The sequence below is a fragment of the Sus scrofa genome, chromosome 14 (genome assembly GCF_000003025.6).
Source record: "Sus scrofa isolate TJ Tabasco breed Duroc chromosome 14, Sscrofa11.1, whole genome shotgun sequence".
Lineage (NCBI taxonomy): Eukaryota > Metazoa > Chordata > Mammalia > Artiodactyla > Suidae > Sus > Sus scrofa.
In genome coordinates this window covers 43,901,422-43,924,121 of record NC_010456.5, presented here as the reverse complement: position 1 = coordinate 43,924,121, position 22,700 = coordinate 43,901,422, and the positions used below count along the sequence as shown (strand labels likewise).

The 22,700-nt window shown below is 45.4% G+C and overlaps 1 protein-coding gene across 1 annotated transcript in view; it reads right to left on the bottom strand.

Moving 5' to 3' along the window:
• The window catches only part of SEZ6L (seizure related 6 homolog like), a 199,162-nt gene that overhangs the window by 77,522 nt on the left and 98,940 nt on the right, over window positions 1-22,700 (bottom strand). Inside the window, 2 exon segments of the mRNA XM_013983000.2 lie at window positions 276-409; window positions 1,642-2,409. Coding sequence (XP_013838454.2) covers window positions 276-409; window positions 1,642-2,409 — 902 coding nt within the window.

The following is a 22,700-nucleotide window of genomic DNA, read 5'->3' as shown; positions in this document are numbered from 1 at the left end:
TTTGATAAGGAGGATAGCAGAGGACTTTCCTTCTGGGTGTAATGCCTCACAATTTATCAACACATCCCCTTCCCTTCATGTGTGCTAAGCTATTTCACCTGTGCACTGGGTTGAGAACTCCTATTCATCCATCAAAGCCCAGCTCAAATTGCCCCAGTTAGGCCAAAGGGAGAACCAAACTGGTTAGGATGATAGCAATGAGTCTGACTGAGACAATCCTTCAGACACTTCCTGATGGAAGAGGCAGTCACTGGAGGGCACCTTTTTGGTATTACCTGGAGCTCCACCCCATAGCCAGTGTAGACTGTCACGTTGTATGTGCACTCCAGGAAGTTGTTGAGGGGCAGTGGTGGGTAATCATTGGAGTCGATGTATCCTTCAGGATCAGAGAAACTCACACTGCAGAGAGCTGGAGGAAAACACTGTAATTAGGACATGGAACACAGCTCAGATGTCATCTCTCAGACAGGCAGTGGGCTGGAACAGGGCCTCTGGGGGCACCTGTGCTCTCCTGTCCCCACTCCTCTCACTGCTGTCTTTAGCTCCAGAATCAACATCAAAATCAAATAGTAACAGCTGACATGGATGTTGACCTACTACCTGCTGCTAGGCGTCTCATCGGTCTACGGGGTGACCCCATTCATCCTCAGGGGGACTGGTATTTTATTCTCATCTTACAGATAAGTAAAGCAAAGCTCAGAGAGGGAGCTCATCTGGGCCAAGCTCACACAGAGAGCAGGAGTCAAACCCAGAGCTCATGCTCTTCAACAAGTAGCCACAATGGATTTGTCCAAAATTGATGCATGATTGACAGCTGATGTCTCTCTTCTGTGTTTGAAGATGGTAAAAAGAGAAAGAAGAAAGACTGGAACACAGAAGTGCATGCTATCAAATTCACATAATGATAAAAGCGAAAGCATCACTTTTTTTTTTTGATGGCTGTGCCAGAACATATAGAAGTTCCCAGGCCAGGGATCAAACTCACGCCATAGCAGTGACTCAAGCCACAGCAGTGGCAACACCGTAGCTTTAACCTGCTGAGCCACCAGGGAACTCCAAAGTAAAAGTACCTTGAAAGGCTGGGGACTTTAAGGCAGGCAAAGGATTCCGTTTCAAGACGAAAGTTTTTTTTTGTTTTTTGTTTTTTTTGGTCTTTTTGCCATTTCTAGGGCTGCTCCAGCGGCATATGGAGGTTCCCAGGCTAGGGGTCTAATCGGAGCTGTAGCCACCAGCCTACGCCAGAGCCACAGCAACGCTGGATCTGAGCCACGTCTGCCACCTACACCACAGCTCACGGCAACGCCGGATCATTAACCTACTGAGCAAGGGCAGGGAACGAACCTGCAACCTCATGGTTCCTAGTCGGATTCGTTAACCACTGAGCCACGACAGGAACTCCCAAGATGAAAGATTTCAAGCTACATGGCCTTGGGCAGGTTGCCTCACATCTTAGGGTCTCTGATGTCTCATCTTTAAAATGGGGATATTAATTTTGAGCCACAGGGTAATGCTCATAGTCTGTGCTTCAAAGATGGTAACTGAGGGTGGGGCTGGACCTCCCTGGGCCCTCCCTTCATGCCAGTGTACTGGGAGGGCCTCAGCCTGGTTGCCAGAGGGCTGGGGGAGCTGGGGGTTGCATACCTGGGGCCTGCTCGGTGGTGATGACCGTGGTGGTAATGATGGTGGAAGTTGTGGTTTCCTGGCTCTCCTCTGAGGCCGACCCGGTCAGCTCGTTCTCACCTTTGTCCATCAGGGTCATGGGGCTGGCATCCTCGTGGGGAGCCTCCGGGGCCTCCTCGGCCATGGCGGGCTCCCTGGGATCCGGGCCCTGGGGGAGCGTGTGGGCCACCAGCGGCTGCGAGGTGAAGGGGGCAATCTGCAGGGGTGCGGGAGTCGTGGGGACTGAACCTTCCTTCCGTTCCAGCCAGAGGGGCTCCTCCGAAGACAGTGACAGTGGGCGGGTCTCCTCCCCTGCAGAGGCAACTGGGTCCTGTTCTCCTGGGGGGCGGGGCTTCTCCGTGGCGGAGGAGAGGAGACCCAGGCCTGGGGATGCTGGCTGGGACCCCGCTCTCTGGACAGCTGCAGAGGTGGCCTTTGGCCTCAGCTGCTTCCTGGCGGAGTTCACCTGCTTGAGTGAAGGCAGCTTTTTCCTGGAGGGGAAGGCGTGCCTGCTACCCGGCTCCTCCTGAAGTGGAAGCAGCGTGGATGCGGCTGCAGGGTTTTGAGGCACAGAGGGGACTGTTCCCTCTGACTCAGGTTCACTAAACTCCTCCTCCGACTGCACTGGATTCAGAGGGGCCGTGGTGACTCTTTCTTCAGGGGTCTCTTTGCTCAGATTGCTGCTCTCCAGGGCTCCCGAGGGTAGAAGGTAGGTACCTGAAGGACCAGCATCTCCTTCCAGGGGCACATCTTAGAAAGAGAATAGACACCAATTAGCTTGGGGCAGGGAGGCTTTAGGTCCTCCATCTGTTAGATTCTGAGGGAGGCCCTCCTAAAGAGGTACCCAAGACTTGCCAGGATGCTGGCACAGCCTGATCAACTGGTGCAGGGGCTACCTCCTTTCCTCCTTTCCCTCTCTCCCTTCTTTCCTTTCCTGACCATGTAGACTAAGGTTGATCATGCCAAACATTAGAGTTACAGAAACCGAGATAACAAGAATCTCACAGTCCAGTTATATATGTCCTGGGAAAGGGATAAGAAAGTACAAGTAATCATATCCGATGTGATAAATGCTCAGAAAGAGAGAAGTCTCAAGTGCTAAGAGAACAGAGAGGACAGGCCCCTAACCCAGTCCATGGGGCAGAATCACTATGTGCAGTTGGACAGGTTGCTGACTGCACAAGGCCATCTCACTAAGAGGATGAAGGGGCTTTAACCAACCCATAGTCTCTTCTCCCAGCTGAGTACCCTGATTCAGGGCTATATTGTCCTGGGATTGGGGAGTTTGCTCGTTTTTTTTGTTGTTGTTGTTTGTTTTTTTTTTGGGGGGGTGCACCCGTGGCATATGGAGGTTCCTAGGCTAGGGGTCTAGTCAGAGCTACAGCTGCCAGCCTATGCCAGAGCCGCAGCAATGCCAGATCCTTAACCCACTGCGCGAGGCCAGGGATTGAACCTGCAACCTCATGGTTCCCAGTTGGACTTGTTTCTGCTGTGCCACGACGGGAACTCCACTGGGGGTTTTTGTTTGTTTGTTTGTTTTTTACTAAATAATATAAAAGTGACCTTGTGAGAGACCTAGGAAGATTTGAGGATCCAGAATCCTGAGGCAGGTTCAGAACAGAGGGACATGAGAAGACCATAGGGGCCTGGCTGAAGGGAGTGCAAGGGAGGAATTCGAGAGAACAGGGGGCAGAGGTGGAGGGTGTTTAGAGAGAAAGCTGGTGAGGTAGGGAGTTCAGGATCCAGCTCTGGTGGGCCTTGTATATCCTGCTGACTCCTTGTGATTTACTTTTATCTCGAAAGCAAAATCACCTAATCATTTCAAATAATGGCTGGCCCAGGCAGCTGTTTGGCAGAATCAGGACTGAAATCAGCTTCATTCACCTATATGAGGCCCAGTTCTGCCAACTGCAAGCTGGTAAAGGGCTTTACCTCTCTGGGCCTCAGTTTCCTCAGCTGTAAAATGGGGCTATGGTCGCTGTTTCCTAAGGTAATTGTTCAAGAGGTTGATGTATGGAAAGCCTACATACATGTATGCACATATGGGTCCCTTGCCCCCAGTGAGGGCCTCGTATGTGCCCACTGCCCTCATCGTTTTTATTATCATCATTGAAACTGCACCCTCAGCAGGAAGCTGGCGCAGTCAGAACACTCCTGATGATGAGCTCAAGACAGAGAGGAATTACGTCCTGGGGATAAAGGCACTCGGATTGATAGCACTCCTTGTCGATTTTCCACAGAAAGGCACTCACTCAGCCACAGTCATGGGGCCCTTCAGCACTGTCATTTAAACTTATTTCCACAGCAGTTGGAAAGGCTCATTTACTTTCATGGAGTCGGTGGCAGTGGCTTAATCCATATAGACTGCAACTGTTTGAAACTGGCATCAGCAAATGCTCCTGTTGTGTACCATTCATTACCAGCCAGGGTGCTTTCTAGGCCAATAGCACCACTGGGGCAGAAGCGGGCACTGGGGAGGAGAGGGTGTGTGCATGATCTAAGGACAGATCAAGGACATTCTGGTGCCAGGCAGGGTTCTTGGTCCAAAGTGGGAAGCATCAAGGCTTTGGAGTTAGACCTGGGTTGAAATCCTGCCTTTGACAGTTACTAGAAGTTATCTGAGCAGGTACATTAAGCCTCTTTTGGGTAATAAAGATGCTCTGTCTGCTTCATAGGATCAGATCAGATGTGGGTCTGCTCGAAAGCTATGACTGTTATGGTCACCATCACTTTTATCAAATGATTGATGTTGACCATCTTTATAGACTATCAAGTGAGGAGGTGAGGGTTCAGGATACCTGGCCCCCATGACCCAGCTGTGGTTCAATGCACACAACTTGGATGCAACCAAGATGGTGGTCCTATCTTGGCTACCGCACCCCAGCATAGCTGGGTGGGTTTCCTCTTCTCTCTGTGTCAAATGGGCAGCCAGCTAAGGATCCTTCCAGTTCTGATACTGTTAGTTTTTGAAACGGGCAGGAAATCAGCAGTTATTCTTCCAGCCTGTTGGTAATCTTGCTAAAAAGGGCCACATGACAGCCTTGGTCCTGACACTGGCTTGTGAGTTCGGTTGGGTCCTCGTGTCTATGTTAGTTCCAACCAGTTTTTTCACAGAATTGTCCCCTTGATCACAAGGGGCCACAGGAGAAAGAGGAAGGGAGTGGGAGACAGAGCTACTGAGAAAACAAGTTGCGTCAGAGGTGATAACCCCAGCTTGAATCGGCCTCTCCCTCCATCACCCTTCTCTCTGAACCCTTGCTCTGTTTGTGTTTCTGCTGGGTGGGCTGTGTTTTTCTCCCTAACCCCCAATGCGTACCTTGTTATATACAAATTTTGGGTCTCCCCTGCCACACCCATCACAAATGAATCTCCTCCTGGCCTACTGAGATCCAACACAGCCAACAAAAGCAGAAGGAAATGCAAGAGAAAGGACCCTGTAATCAGCTTCCCCCCACCCCCAATCACTGGTCCCACCTCTGGGGTCCTTAGGTTAAAACCAGGGTCCATCACAGCAGCTATAAAGCATTTTAGGAAGTAAGTCCACTGAACACCTGACTCCCCAGAAGAGTTGCCTATCCACTGTGTAAATTCACCTCCCTGACTCCAGTGCCCCTTACTCCCCAGAGCTCACATACCCTGGGGTCTTGCTGGCTGGCTCCAAACTTAAGGCCATGTTCAAGACAGCTGAGTGCATATCTGCAGTCTGCAATGCAATGCAGTTTGTGAGACCCGGCTGTTGTCCTCAGCTGGGATGCTGGCCAGATGAGTGTCACGTGAAACCAGGTCCTAGTGGGAATTAGTAAAAACTGGATTTCATGGCCCAAGGGATCCAGAGACTTAACTTGCTTGAATAGGCTGGATTTTCCTGGGGCTCCAAAGACCACCAGGTTAAATTAACTCCTCTTAGAACACTTAACTTTTTCAATCATCGTAGTCACATTTGGCTGATTCTCCCTTTGTTGTGTGCATTCGGTGCCCCGCTTGGATGCTCTTGATCGAATAATGAGTGAAAGTGTTGGGTGCTGACTCTTCCTTCTGGTTGACCCTCCTCACAAGGGAGTCAATACTTTAGGACATAGTCCCTGCCTTCAAGAAGTTAGGAAGGCAGATGTCCAATGATAACCCCAAACTTGTATCAAATAGAAGAGACAGAGTTTAATTACATCCTGATGTTGCTTTCCTCGTTGGAGACAAAATAGAATCACATCAAAGGCAACAGAGCATGTGTTCCGCCATCTACGCTGGGGCAGCGGTTGGGGGGACCTTTCTCTCGCTCTTTTTTGTAACATTGATGGGAAGATGGAAGATTAGACTGGGAAGCATCCCATTAAAGTTGAAAAAGCACATGTTCTAAAGCTCTGAAGCTGAAGATTTGTATCTTAAATGCCCAGCGGCAGCAGAAGGGCTACAAATGGCCTGGATTCCAAGCAACAGCGTGTCGTCATGAAGGCACAAAGGGAAAGAATGAGAAGAGGAGGAAACAGAAGCTGGATAATGCTTCTGCTATAATGTTTCGTGGAAAGAGTGAGATATAAAATTCTAGGGTTCAGTTGCAAATGACTAGACCTACACAACCAACCCAAACAATTTGCAAGGCAGAGTCATTTTTTTTGACTTGGAGGAATGGCCCCCAAGTGATGATCCTGGCTGCCTCTGGGTGGTGAGGCTTTTTGTGGTATGTTTTCTTCCGTCAACGTTCTGGCATTTTCTAAAATGGGCATAATAAGTATCAGTACTTTCTTAATTGAAAAATTATGAAAAGAGCAAGGTTAAATGCTGCCTCAAACACTGTGTGATGGAGAGGAGGAGGGAAAAGAGACACACATTTGTGATCACAAAGGTGCTTCATTCGCTGAGTGACCAAATCCCTTTGGGACTATTCATGGTGAGAACTTTAGGAGGTATAGATGGCACATGGATCAATGGATCTCTTTTTGCTAAATGGCAGTACAAAAATGTTAGTCACTCTTCCCATCATGAATATTAATACCTGATTAAGGGGTGGTTTCTTGTACCTTCATCCTCCCCAATAAGGACTTGCCCAGCCTGCCTTGGTTGGTTTGCTTGGCCCCAACAGGGACCAAGCCAAAAACGAAATGTCACCTCTTATTGATAGAAAGTCTCCTAGAGTTCCTGGTTACAAAATGCTCAGAGGAAGGACTTGAGATCCAGAGAGGGAACATGGGCTGCCCAGGGTCGCACAGCATGTTAGCATTAGTAACAAAATAAGGCTATTTGAGGCTTGGAAAAAACCACAGCAAAGCACATCAAACAAAAGCAGAAATGAACCCATGAACATTTGGACCACTCTGAGGAATGTCAGTCAATCCCATGCCTTCTGCATCTGGGCAGGATAATTCTATGCTGGAAAGCAAAGGGCTGTCCTGTTCATTGCAGAATGCTGGATAGCATCCCTGGCCTCCACTCCCTAGAGACCAGTAGTAACCTCCCCTCACCCACAGCATGACAATAAAAAGGATTCCAGACATTGTCAGATATTCCTTGGTGGGAGGACCAAAATTGCCTCTAATTAGTGGCCACTGGTACTGCCCCCAGAACTGAATAGACCTTCCTTCCCATTCCAGGAGTAACCTGCTTTGTTTTGCTTATCTCATTGAATTTTAGAATGGAATTTTAGCATAACCCCCATTTTACACATAAGGACATTGAAATGAGTGAGTGTTGCACTTCTTTCTCTCACTTGCATTTGGTCATTCATTCATTTGTTCATTCAGTGAACACCTACTATGTGCCAGACATTGTAACAGGTGCAGGCACCTGAAGTCCACCTTGGATAGCAAATAGCCCGAGCTGATGAATATAACTCATTCCTTCAACCAGAGAGGACCCAGCTCACCAGCTCACTTAGTTCTGTGGGAATGAGGGCCCTTGGGACTTTGAGGAGACTCTCTGGGGCAGAAAGGGCAGAGATGGGGGTGGGTTTAGGGGGATAATGGGGGTTTTGTCTAGTGGCTCAGTTGCAGCCCTCGCCCAGTGCCCTGGTTAGCAAAACTGACATTCAGAGGATGATTTACATGCTGCAAAGTGCATTTCCAGCTGTAATCTCATTCCAACTCTCAAATATTTCTGTGAGACTGGCATTTTTTCTTCTGTTTTATAAATGAAAAAAAAAATCAAGGCTCAGAAGGAGGAAGTGACTTGTCCAAGATCATAGAGCAGATTGGGGTAGGACTAGAAACATTTTACAGATAAAATGTCCTTATCTATAAAATGTTCCCGTGCCCTTTCCTCTTTCCTACACCTGCAAATATCCCCCCCCCATAAAAATGCAAGAATACAGCCCTGCCTTGCCTCTGCCCTACCCACCAGTCTTGCCTTCCAAAGGGAACCTGTGTTAATAGGATCTGGTTTAATCTCCAAATAAAATGTACTGATATAAAAACAATAAGGTATTTTTACCTTATAAGGTGTGACAACACATAGGGGTGTGGGGTTGGAGTCAGAATTGCTTGGGTTCCAGATTCAGCCTGCTGCTAACTGCCTACAAAACCCTGGGCAGTTCCTTTCCTTCTCTAGGCCTCCCTGTTCTCATCTGTAAGATGGGATCATACCAGCCTTATTGCTCAGGGCTGTTAGAGAGTAAGATGAAACCACGTGTGTATAGCACAGCTTGCATAGTGGCTGTCAGCCTTCAGGAGCACTGTTGTCACTTTTTTTCCCTGTTGATATGAATATTAACAGAGTTATGACACTGCATATATTGCTCTGTCACTTACTAAGAAATGAGTTTTGAAATATTTCAGTCATTCAAAAAAAGTTAAAGACTAAGGAAACAAATGCCCATGTGCATAAGCCTTTAGTGTAAGAAACAGAACACAAACAAGTACAGTCAAAGCCCCTGTTTTTTCCTCCTTAACACACACTTCTTCTTCTCTACCTGCTGGGAGTAACTACTGTCTTGAATTTGGCCTTCGGCATTCTCATTTATTATGTGCATTATGTATATTTTTACTATTATTATCATTCATTGTGTGCATTTATTTATTACACGTCGGTATCTCTGAATATATGGCATTGTGCAAACTTTACATATAAACACTTCCACAACCTGCTCCTGTCTTTTCTTTCCTTGCCTTTTCTTTTATTCAATACTTTAAGACATTCATCTGTGTTGCAAATTATTGCCTTTGGAATGGATAAGCAATGAGATCCTGCTGTATAGCACTGGGAACTATATCTAGTCACTTATGATGGAGCATGATGGAGGATAATGTGAGAAAAAGAATGTGTATATGTATGTGTGACTGGGTTACCTTGCTGTACAATAGAAAATTGACAGAACACTGTATACCAGCTATGATGGAAAAAATGAAAACCATTTTAAAAAAAGACAATAGAGAACCCAGTATAAATCCAGACACCTGTGATCAATTAATCTTCAAAAAGGAGGCAAGAATATAAAACAAAAAAAAGACAGTCTTCAGCAAATGATACTAGGAAAACTGGACAACCATATGAAAATCAATGAAACTGGAACACACCCCCACACCTTGCACAAAAATAAACTCAACATGGCTTAAAGACTTAAACATAAGACAAGATACCATCAAAACCCCTAGAAGAAAACATAGGCAAAACAGTCTCTGACATCAACCTTACAAATGTTTTCTCAGGTCAGTCTCCCAAGGCAACACAAATAAAAGCAAAAATAAACCAATGGGACCTAATTGAACTGACAAGCTTTTGCACAGCAAAGGAAACCATAAAAAAACCCAGAAAGATAACTTATAGAATGGGAGAAAATAGTTTCAAATGATGCAACTGACAAGGGCTTAATACCTAAAATATACAAACAACTTATACAGCTCAACAGCAAAACAGCCAACAACCCAATGGAAAAATGGGTGAAAGACCTGAATAGACATTTCTCCAGAGAAGATATACAGATGGCCAACAAGCACATGAAAAAATGCTCAACATCACTGATTATTCGAGAAATTCAAATCAAAACTATGAGATAGCACTTCACACCAGTCAGAATGGCCATCATTAATAAGTCCACAAATAATAAATGCTGGAGAGGGTGTGGAGAAAAGGGAACCCTCCTACACTGCTGGTGGGAATGTAAAGTGGTACAACCACTATGGAAAACAGTAATGGAGGTACCTTAGAAAACTATACATAGAACTACCACATGACCCAGCAATCCTACTCTTGGGTATATATCCAGACAAAACTTTCCTTGAAAAAGACGCATGCACCCGTATGTTCACTACAGCACTATTCACAATAGCCAAGACATGGAAACAACCCAAATGTCTGTCAACAGATGATTGGATTAGGAAGATGTGGTATATATACACAATGGAATACTACTTGGCCATAAAAAAGAACAAAATAATGCCATTTGCAGCAACATGGATGGAACTAGAGACCCTCATACTAAGTGAAGTAAGTCAGAAAGAGAAAGACGAATACCATATGCTATCACTTATATCTGGAATCTAATAAATGGCACAAATGAACCTTCCCACAGAAAAGAAAATCATGGACTTGGAGAACAGACTTGTGGTTGCCTAGGGGGAAGGGCAGGGAGTGGGATGGACTGGGAATTTGGGGTCATTAGATGCAAACTATTGCCTTTGGAATGGATAAGCAATGAGACCTGCTGTATAGCACTGGGAACTATATCTAGTCACTTATGATGGAGCATGATAATGTGAGATATAGTTATGTATATATGTTTGTGTGACTGGGTCACCTTGCTGTACAGTAGAAAATTGACAGAACACTGTAAACCAGCTATGACGGAAAAAATAAAAATCATTAAAAAAAAGACATTCACCTGTGTGGATAAGTGTAGTGATTACCAATTCATTTTCACTGTATAGTATTCCATCACGCTAGCATTATACCACCCATTTTTCACTTAAAATCTATCATGGATATCTTTTTGTCAGCACCTATGTGACCATTTCATTCTTTCTGAATGACTACTTTAAAACAGACACTAATGTTACTGAACCAGACTCTTAATTGATTACTACCTAGGTTGTTGCCATTCTCAACCCTGTCTTCTCATATAACACTGCTATAAATACATATTTTTGGTGAACATGTCCAGGTAATTCTTCAGGAGCTTGTCTTAGAAGTTGCATTGCTCATCCAAAAGACTTATATATTTAAAATTTTGATTGACACTGAAAAAGTACCTTCTAGAATAACCTGAACCTGTTTGTTTACACTGCCACCTACTCTACTCAAGAGTGCTGCTGCCCTCCAGTTCCATCTATGCTTAATTTCTGTTGACTTTTAACTCAACCATCCAAATTGGAATCTGGGGCAGTTGGGTCCAGGCACAGTGGGCTTCTAGAACAACCCCTGTCCCACCAGGTGATTCTGAGGTGCTCTCTCACTTTCTCTAGTTTATTCTGAAGCTGTGCCCAAAGTTTGGTCCCTACCTTTTACCTGTCCACCACGCTTTTACTCTAGAGTGTCCAGGAAGCCCGTTTTAGGCACTTTGAGAGTCTACCCCACCAGCAGACTGTATGTCACAGATCAGGCTGGGGATCGGCGGCAAGTGAGGACTAGGAAGAGAGTATGGATATAAAGGTTTGAGAGCAAGTGAGGGTCCATCTAAACAGCAGTAGATTTCTAGGTAGATGAGCTGCTTGGTCATGTCCCCATTAATGGTCCTGATACCCACTGGGATGGTACAAAGTGTTCACAGTATTGTTTGTATTAGCAAAAATCTGGAAACAATTTACCTGTCCATTTATAGGGTGGACTAGTTAAATGATTGTAGAAACACACACAGAACACATGCAGGGTTCAAAGAGATGAGATAAAGTCACTTATGAATGACATGGTGAGTAACCTGGCAAGAACGTTCAGAATTACATCTCCCTTTTGACTCAACAAGTCCACTTCTGGGCATTTACCCTGCAGAGAGATGTCTGCCCTTGTGCAAAATGACGTCCATACAAGGTTAAGCAATACAGCACTGTCTGTGGTAGCAAGAGACTTGGAGACAAACCAAGGATCCATTGGTAAAGTTAAATCAATTACAGAATATCCAGACAATGCCAGGCAGCTGCAAGAAAAGGATGGCGAAGCTGTCAATGGGCCAGAGAGGGGAGAAGGCCAAGGTTTGTGTTATGTTAGAAAGCAAAGTGCAGAGTTGTTGCTTTTCATGCAAAAAAGGGTAGAGAAAATAAAGCTAGATATGTTGGCATTTGCCTGTATGTGCATAAAGAAACTTTGAAAGGAGACACAAGAAACTAATCATGTTGGTTCTAGGGGAGGTGGGGGCATCAGAAATAGGAGGATGGAGAGTAAGGGTGGGAAGGAGAATTTTTACTATATACCTTTTCATAGATACATGTCTATGTATCTATGCACATGTATGTGTATATACATATATAGCTGTGTGTCTGTATCAATAAAATATTACCTCTTCAACAACTATGTAACAGTGTGAAGTTGGTATAAAGGTTCTCATGGGAATAAAAGGGATACATGTGAACCAGGTAATGGGATTTGTTTCTGGAGAACAGGACTGAGGCTGGGGGTGGGAGAGGGAATCACTTCTTATTGTGCATTTTTTAAAAAAATTATTTGATTAATTTGCATGATGTGTGCTATTTTTTTTTTTCTTTTTTGGCCACCCCAGGGTATACGGAGTTCCCAGGCTAGGGATCAGATCCAAGTCACAGTTGTGACCTAAGCCACAGCTCCGGCAACGCCGGATCCTTAACCCATTTCCCTGGGCTGGGGATCCAACCTGCATCCCAGTGCTTGCGAGATGCCAGTGATCCCATTGTGCCACACTGGGAACTCGCATGCCATTTTTATAGCAATAATAATTAGTAATAGTAGTTAATAATAATCATGAATTCCCTGAGATTTTCCACTCCAGTTTCAGAGGGCAGAGAACGAACCCTTACCTATCTCAAGGTTTCAGCCAGCTCCTACATTTGCACGGTGGGTAGGAAAGTCTGAACCCCTCCCCCAACAGGCAGTCCCTGAGAAACAACTTTTGGGCTCCACTTCTCCATCCCTCTGTCACTCCTCCTGGGAGTGTTAGGGAAGGAGGTATTCAGGATACCACTGATACCCACAGCATCCTGTTCCCAAGGCAAAATCACTGAATTGAAAAGCCAGCAGAGTCGCTACCTCAACCTCTCCCTCTTCTCAGACTTCTCTCCTTGGGCCTGGGTACCCTGAATCAAAGTCACTTGGGGAGGGCAGGGGGGAGGTGCCCATCTGCGGTCTGCAGCCCAGCTTCACCAGTCATCAAGCTGGTCCCATATGGCTCCTTGCATTTGTTTTTCTCCACCTGGTTAAAATCAGAGGAGAAGACCGCTGAAGTGAGCGATGACTGTCCCCACCCCTGTGCTGAGCCTCAAGTCAGGGGAGAACCTTCTCATGGGCCCCGTGGACTTGTTTATTATACCTGGGAAAAACAGAAGTCGCCTGGACGTCAGCCAGCCCATCACGCTCTTCAAGGGAGTATTGACTTTGCAGTTACATCAAGTGGTCTGTGGTGGTTCCCCCACTCCTGGCAAGATGGTGGTGGTGGGGTCCTTCATATATAGGCAGACCATCAGCCGCTACAGGTTTCCCGCCACTCCAAAATCGAGCCCCAATCAGGGTTTGTAGGAGATGAGGTCCTAAAAATGATCATCTGGGGTGGATAGGCAATACTTACAGAAAAGCTTTTTGAAGTATAGTTGATTTACAACGTTGTGCTAGTTTCAGGTGTACAGCAGTGATATACACATACATGTACACAAATATATGTATGTGTATATATGTGTGTATGTATGTACCTGTGTGTATGTACATATATATTTAGATTCTTTTCCATTATGGGTTATTAGGTCAGATTATAGGATCTCTTTGATTAGAAGCCATTGGTGGCTGCCCATAACATTTGGAATAAACTCCTTTCCATGGGCTTCAAAACCTTTTGGGTTCTGGCCTTGGACCTCCCTCTCCAACATAATTTCTTACCATGTTTTCCCCTCAAACTATGGGTATGACCTCATGCACTTTGTCTTCCCTTAAAACTTCCAAATTCATTCTGCGCTTCAGGGCTTTTGCACAGGCTGCTCCCTATGCCTGGAACTCACATATCTTTGCTTGGCTGGCTTCCTCTATTCATCCAGGTCTCAGCTCACCTTCTCCAAAATCCCCCTTTTCACTTCCCATTCCATTCCTTTCAGAGCACTGATCACAATCTGAATTCATCTTGGTGACTTGTTCTCTTGTCTCACTGTCTGTCTCCAGGAGGTGGTCCACACTCATGCAGTACCACCTCTCATGAACATGTATGTCCCAAATGTGGAGGAACTAGGACATTCGGAAGCTGTCTGGGAACCACAAGACTCCCCTACACTGTTGTCCTGTGTGCTGAGTTTTTATTTTTAAATGATTTGACTTAACCTGCCCAATTACTTTCCTTTTTAAGAGGATGAATTATGACTAAGTTAAATTGACTTTAATAAACATATTCAAAGGCTTTTTCTTGGCTGTACCTGCAGCATGTGGAAGTTCCTGGGACAAGGATTGAACCTGAGCCAAAGTAGTGGCTCTAAGGCCACCAGGGATCTCCCCTGTGTGCTGAGTTCTGATATACTCTATATCTTCTCTAAAAGCTAAGTGAATGCAGTGTGGAGTGCAAAGTAAAATTATATAAACATTATTTTATTCACTGGTATATATCCTCCATCATGTCTTTCATGTAGAAGACATCCAATAACTACTGAATTCATCCAAGAAGGGAGGCAGTGGAGAGGGAAGAGTGAGGAAGGTAGGGAGGGATGGGGAGAAGAAAGCGAAGTTGGGGTAGGCAATGCATCTTGCAAAGCTCAGCATACAGTAGGCATCTGATGAAGGTATCAGATGAAGAAGAGAAAGGGTGCTTTGGGGGCATTTAGCAAGTGTTTAGGAAATGATGATGTTCCCTTAAAATCCAGAAACTCCAGAATTCTGAATGTGGCCATGCATGGGTGGGGAGGAGCAGGGTGTGGACATTACTAACACAAGACCAAGTGCCCTGGCCTCATCATGGTAAAAGCTACCATGGTCCAGTTTTCAACCTTCTCATAGATCCACTGTTCTAACCTTCCTTTTCAACCAGTTTTCTCTTCAGGACTGAAATGGACAGATTGCTATTCCATGTCCTCCCTCCACCTGGAGATGAGTTAACTGGCAGGGAAATGAGTGCTAGGAAAGAGGGATGAGGCTTGGATCACTGACTGACTATTCATGACTCAATGCCTCCATGGTGGGGGCATTGAGTATCCCTCAATACGAATCGGCATGATCTAGATCATCAAGCCATCCTCTTCCCCCAGCTCAGACATTCATCACTGCAAAAAGTCCTGTAAGGAGATTACTTCCAGAGGCACTGAGCAGTTGCAGACAGAGCATAAGAAACCTCCAGGGAGGCCAGACCCCATGGGCAGCCAAGGCACCAGCATTCCATCCAACACAGTCAAGTGGGGAGTTGGATGAGCTGAGCATTTCATTTTTACAAGGCACCAAAGAACCACTCCCACCAAGAAAGAAGCAAAGACGACAGGTTGTATCTTAAAAAGATATTTTTAAGATTTGCCATTGTGGCTAAGTGGTTAACGAATCCAGCTAGTATCCATGAGGATGCAAGTTTGATCCCTGGCCTTACTCCGTAGGTTAAGGATCCGCCGTTGCTCTGGCTGCGATGTAGGCTGGCAGCTGCAGCTCCAATTCGAGCCCTAGCCTGGGAACTTCCATATGCTGCGGGTGTGGCCCTAAAAAGACAAAAAGAAAAAAAAAATAGAGAGAGATGTTTTTAGACATCATCTATTTCCCATAACATGGTAATGAAAACCCTGCTTCTCTTCTAGACTTTGCTCTGTAACTCCAGCCCATTCCACCCAGAGCAGCCAGAGGGACCTTTCTAAACCCCTCCCACTAGCTAGTGGTTACTCCTGGATTTTCTGTCCTTCCCTTAATGCCTAACACTACAAAAAAGATACTCCTGGATTTTCTCACTTTGCCTTAACTCCCGCCAAAACGCTAAGCCACAGCATTCATCACATTTGTCTGGCGTCTTTCCTGCTCTCCCTTCCTAGGAGTAAACTTCCCCAGGGCAGCAATCATGGTCTGCCCTATTCATCACTGTTACCCTAGAACCTGCTTCATGACCATGAGCCTGACACATAGTAGGGCCCTCATAAATATCTGTTTAATGAGTCATGGTTATGCCGGCAGCACTGCAGAGAACAAGGCTGGAGGTCTTAGATCAAGCCCATCTCTTCGAGTGAGGGATTACAGGCCAGCAGGCAGTTAACACTGCAGGCTATCTTACAGGGGCATCCTTAGTAAACAAAGAGACTTTGGTTTAAGGGATTGTGGGTGGAGAGTTGTTCCAGGTGAAGGCACATACTTGCTCGTTCTAATTACAAAACACAATTCATCACGGGCCCAAGCAGAGAACATGAAGGGAGCCCCTTCCCATCAATCACACAGTTTGCTTTAGCAGTGGGAGGGCACATGGAAACCCAACTGGTGAATCTGCTTGTTGATCTCTTCATTTTCCTGGCACGGCCCGACTTGCCAGAGTCATATGGATGGAGGGGAGATTTGGGTGTGATATTCATATGACCCAAAAGAGGATACTAACTGCATCTGTGAGCAGACACCTCCTTGGGCCCACCCCCCCATTTCTGCTGCAGAAACCCAGGGGGCTTTAGGGGACTTGCAGCAGGTGTTAAAAGAACAAGCTTGTACAGGCAAGAAAAGACTCAGTGTTTGGGCTACAAGAGTAATTATCCGATAATTGTCCTCTGCGAGAGTCAGCTTCTCCCTCACAAATGGGCTGCCTTTGTAATTCATGTTGGGTTCAGAAAGCCTTGAACGTTCTTTTATGTCCAGTTATGTCTCATCAGAGTGACGGCCGGGCGGTGCATCCATCTTCTCTGTGAATGAGCCCAGAGAGCTGCTGGCACAGGGGTGTGATCCTGCCTTTGTATCCTTAACAATCTGATTAACTGTGGCTGACATCAATGCCAGCTGATTAGCATTTAAACACTCCTCTCCTTTCCCACCTCCATCCCCCCAACCCCCACTCCATTCACATCTCATGGTGCAACTTTGTGATTTCTTGCCCTGTGCGAGGAAGGGGGAGAGGAACACAGTGTGATTTATTTGTGTACATGAAATGCAGTGAGTCACTGAGGGAAGGCTGGGAGACAGACACACAAGACAGCACAGAGACGAAACCCATGGTGGGAAATCTATCTAGATTCAATTACCTACATTCTTGCATAGACAGATATAATACCTGGGAATGGATCCAGATGGTCTGTGAGTGAGTTTAAAAGACATCATGAGTGAGCTCACCATATCTCTTCACCTGTTTGCTCAGAAGCACAGACAAGAATAAAAAATAGATCACCCGTTCTAGGATGCTTCTAAGACGTTCTCAAAGTGGAGAATATCCAGAGAATAGTGAGATCTGGTTTCTGGCACTGGTTTTACCACAAATTTGCTAGATACCTTAGGCGAATTCCATCTTTCAAGGCCTTGGTTTTTCGCTTTGTAAAGTTAAGACTTCGTGTGGCATGTGCGTGTGCGCGCGTGTGCACACACACACACACACACACAATGGAATACTACTCAGCCATTAAAAAAATGAAATAATGCCACTTGCAGCAACATGGATGGACCTAGACATTATCAGACTAAGGGAAGTCAGTCAGAAAGAGAAAGACATATACCATATGATATCACTTATACATGAGGTCTAGAATATGATACAAATGAATTTATCTACAAAACAGAAACAGACTCATAGACCTAGAGAACAGACTTGTGGTTGCCAATGGGTGGGTGAGGGAGGGATGGATTGGGAGTTTGGGATTAGCAGATGCAAACTATTATATACAGGATGGATAAAAAACAGTAAGGCTATATGGCTCATGGAACTATATCCAACATCTTGTAATAAACCATAATAGAAAAGAATATGAAAAAGAATATATATTTGTATAACTGAATCACTTTGCTGTACAGCCAAAATTAACACAAAATTGTTAATCAACTATATTTTGACTAAATGAATTTTAAAAAAGACAGTCATCTTTGCCTGGTCAATCTTAAAGAAATAAAATTTGGGGGATGGGGAGCAGTAATGTGTCAAACTGAGTTTTATAACTGTGAGGCTTACTATGTTTCATTAAAGAGCTGAGGGCAGGCCTCTCTTCCAACAGAACATGGACAGCAATGCTGGGGACAAACAAAACATTTTCATGGCTTGACCTGCAGCACTGAAATGCTTTTCTTCCCTTTTCCTGAAATGTAGCTATTGTTATCTCCATTTTAATGAGGAGGAAATGTGCGTTGCTGGCAAAGAGCTAGGATTTGAGCTGGGGCTGTCTGACCCCCAAACCATACCTATATTTGTTTCATTTCTCTCCTCCAAGATAACCCATGAGCCTGGCCTGGCTGCTTCCAGAGTGGATGCCAAGTGCTACCTACTACAACAAATTAGGATCTGCTCTAGCTAAGAGGTCCCCAGAGTAGGACGTTACTGTGCCTCAAGAGTAGCAGACCCTGGTTGCTCTTTCTGAGGCCTGGACTACAGAGAAAAGTGGGAGAACAGTTTCTACAAAGGCAGAACCTAAAGAGGTGGGGGAGCTGGTCCAGAATCCCCATTTCACAGGTGGGCAAACTGAGGCCTGTGATACAAAGGACAAAGCTCTGGATTAGCAAAGTCAGGGTGCCTTGTTAACTCTCCTTATGCCCCATTCTCATCTCTGGGCCTCCATTTTATCCTCAGTTTAATGGAATCATCTTCAAATAAAACCTTAAGAGGAATGACAATGAATAACTGTGCAGTGAAGGATTAACTCAGCAGGTATGGGTTGTCCACACTTCGGACATTCCAAAAAAAGGTTTGGCCCTTGCTCCTAACTCCTGGGGTATCACCTTTAAGTCCTTGGAATATCCTGTCTGATAAGAGCATCTTTGTTTAGTTGGGGGCGTTGGGCCCCACCATATACTCTATGCTACCAATGTGATTTATGGTAGGGACCTTGGGCTTGGTATCAGTTTGACCTCTAGAAGGGCTGGAGACTACAAGCCACAAGGGTGGTCAGCCACACCTATGTGATCAACCCCTAATAAAATCCCTAGATACCATGGCTCAGGTGAACTTTGGGGGCTGACAATAATCTGTGGCTCTCACACAACATCGTCCCTGGAAGTAAGTACAGTCTGCACGACTCCACCATGAAAGGACGACTGGGAGCTTGTGCCTGGTCTCTCCTGGACTCTGCCCTATGTGCCTTTTCCCTGTGCTGATGCCAGTCTGTATCCTTTCACTGTAATCAACCAAAACTCTGGACACGATGGCTTTTTTGAGTGTCATGAATCCTTCTAGTAAATTACTAAACCTGAGAGTCATCCTGAGAACCACAGAACTGCCACAATCAGCCAAAAATGGGTTGAATCAGGAGTAGGGGTCGGAGTCGGAGAGCTGCCCCCTAAACTTTTTCCTTGTTCAAGCCACCTTTGATGACGGTAATGATCATGGTAGTGGTGGTGGTCGAGATGGGAGCTAATGGTGATAAATACTTGCTACATGCCAGGGCCTTTAGTTCATGCTTCTACCTGGAGTATGTCATTTCCTGGTCTCGACACCCCTAGAGGAAGGTAATATAATTACCCCCCTTTTTATAGATGAGAAAACAAATACAAAGAGGTGTGGTTTACTTTCTGAAAGCAACACAACTAGAGTTGGTGGGGTTGCAATCTGACCATAATGTGTAAAGCACTTGGAAGGATAGTCTCTCACACCTCTTCCAGATCTGATGTCCTAAAAGATAGGTGATTCTAAGGGAAAATTTATCTTTTGGGGCCATGGCTCAAAATTCTGTGGCTCAGAGTAAGAAATAGTTTCTACTTATCTCTCACTTCTCCCCGGCTCTCTTTCAGGTGACTTTGTTCATGCTAGGTCCATACCTGCTACTTTCTAAGTCAACTTCAAGGGGGACTTGGGCCAGAAATAGGAGAAGCCATTCTATTCTATTCTACCCCATCCTATGCCACTCCATCCCTCCTATCACAGCCATACCATCTATTCCATCCTACTCCATCTCAGTCCACCTCATCCTATTCATCCTGTCCCATTCCATCCCATCCCATGTATTGTGCACACACTGTGGGATGCATAACACATCATTTCTACCCTCAGCCTCACATAGGTCAAGGTTCTCACCAGGCAGATGAGCTCAGTGCATCCTGGGGAGTAGTTGGCAGCATCTAATGCCAAGCCTCAGGCTCCTCCATTCTCTAACTCCTGGGCCTTGATGTCTGCCTCTTGGAGTCCAGCCAGCCTCTGCCCAGAGCCTAATGAGCTCTTGCAGCCAACAAGAACAATGCCTCGGGTGTGCATGGGCCCAAGGCTGAGGCGGTGCACAGAGCCTCCCTTCACTCCCAGGCCTGCCCGGTGGGCAGGTGGTGGGTGTGGGGCTTGAGGGAAGCGCTAGAGGGGGCGGATTTGATGGTCCTCAGAGTGGCCATTGTCAGCCCCTGAGCCTGGCAGAGACTACACAGAGCGCCTCAGTGCCCTGACACCCACCTGGCCCCCTTCACAGGCACTGTGCCCACACATACTGGCACTGGGCCATCTCTCTGGGGTGGGGGAAGGATATCTTTTATTCACTCAGCAGCCAATTCTGCCAAGGTTGGCTCAGCGCATGTGGGGCTTGTGATTCAGAGAAAGAGATAGACGCAGAAAGATGAAGAAGGAAAGATGCCAGTCTTCTTAATGAACAATAGCTGCAGCTTCATTCGTGGTACCACTACTAATTTTTATGTAGTGACAATAATACCTGCCACTTTTTGACCTTTATAATGTGCTAAGTGTTTTACATGTACTCTATCATTTAATCCTCAGCACTATTCTGTGATAAAGGGACTGCTTTCTTCCCCATTTTGGCAATGGAAAACTGAGTCTCAGAGAGGGAAATTCACTCACCTAAGAACACATGGGGAGAGGGTGGTAGAGCAGAAATTCAACCAAGTATGTTTGACATATGAGCCCTTTAACTTCTAGGTCTCTTCCATTTCAGGTCCTGTTTAAAGCATTCTAGATATATTATCTTATATACTTTTTACAGTTAACAATCTGTTCATTCATCCATACCCTCATATAGTCATTCAACAAACCCACCAAGATCCCACTGGGTGCCAGGCATCGTGCTCAGAGATGTGGGAGGTATACAAGAATACAAGATGTTGGAAGCAGCCTCTCTTCACAGAGTGAGCAGAAAGAAAAGGAGGGGAGCTAACTCCAGAACCCCTGCTTTTCCTTCCAAGGCACCCACACCAGAATGAGCTTATGGGACCAGGAGCAAAGGGTACCCTAAGATTTGTCCTTGATCTCTGCCTGGACAGTCTGGGTTTTCCACTTGACCTAAGAATAACCAGAGGGAGACTCACCAAGTGAGTGTTGGGTGAGAACTCAACTTGCTGAGAACCCTTGTGCCTGAAACCCAAAGTGAGGATGGTCATGTAGACCACGTTTAGGGTCTCTTGGTCCCAAACATACTTTTTCATACTTATCAGGAGTTTTACTTGAAGTGGAACCTATGCATTGAAAGGTCTACTCAATGAATTTTCTCAATCTGGACACACCTGCATAGCTAGAAACTGGATCAGGAAGCAAAACACTATACCAGCACATACTGTATCTTCTGGTCATACCCCTGCTTCCTTAAGGTAACCCCAACTTTGCCTTCTATTGTGGAGGATTAGTCTTGGCTGTTTATGAAGTCATTGGGTAATTATGCAACATGTTCTCTTTTGCATTTGACTTTTTTGCTCATTGTATTTGTGAGATTTATTCACATTGTTGCATGCAGTGGTAGTTCACTCCCTTTTTATTGCTGTGTAGTATTCCATTTTGTGAATATACCATACATTGTCCATTCTACTGATGGTCGACATTTGAGTTGCTTTCAGCTCTTGGCTATTATGAATAGTACAACTATAAACATTGTATTACATCTTTTTTGGCGCACATGCAATCCCATTACTGCTGTGTATATTCCCAATGGAGTGCTGGTTGCACAGTAGGGCATGTTTGTCTTCCACAGATACTGCCAAATATTTATTCCAAATCTTCCAATTTGGATGAAAAAATTATCCAGCTGCTTTCCTACAATGCAGTAACCAGTGGACCAACAGAAACCTAATGTTGTTTATAGAAATACTACTAATAATAATGACTATTTTTATTGCTAGTCTGTTGTTCCCATCCTTCAAGGCCTTGGAAACAAAAGAACATACTAAGCACCAAATAAGTGATTTGGATAAAAACATGACACAAGAGCACATCCAAAGAGGCCAATCGAACATTATTCCAATACCAATTTCCATTTTCCAAGGGTTGGCTGGCCACGCTTCCTTCTCATTTTGGTGTCTGGATCATTACTGAATATCTCATTACATCCTCGGATAGGGATTGCTTCTTGCAGCTCCCTCATTAACTAAGCATTAAATGAATCCAGGTGGCTGGGCTTGTCTGGGATTAAGTTTCAAGATGGTTGCCTACAGGGGTGCAGGAAGGTGGGGGGCAGGGGATCCAGGTATGGGGAGGAGCCACAAGCATCCAGGAGATGCCAGGGAGGGCTTCTCCATGAGAGCCAGCCTCAGGCAATCAGGCTTTAAGCTGGACACAATGCACCACCTGTGTACCAACTCGACGCCTTCCTGGAGAAAGAAGAGATGAAGGAGGGGTACAAAGATGAAATTAAGCAATTCTGCAACGGTCCAGAATTTAAAGCTCTGAGTGGTCTGAATGCACATCTTTCCTTTAGGGCACTGTAGAGACATCCACACCTGCTGTTTGGCACACTTGCCTCTTATTTTCTTGCTTCCACCAAGAGCACTTAACTGACACATATAAGCTCGCACGCACGTCACAATCATCAGCACCAACATCTGTTTCCAAAAATCTCTGCTAATTCTGCTGTTACAGCTTAAGCCTCTTGCTTTTGCTACTGTTGTGTGTGTGTTTTTTTAAG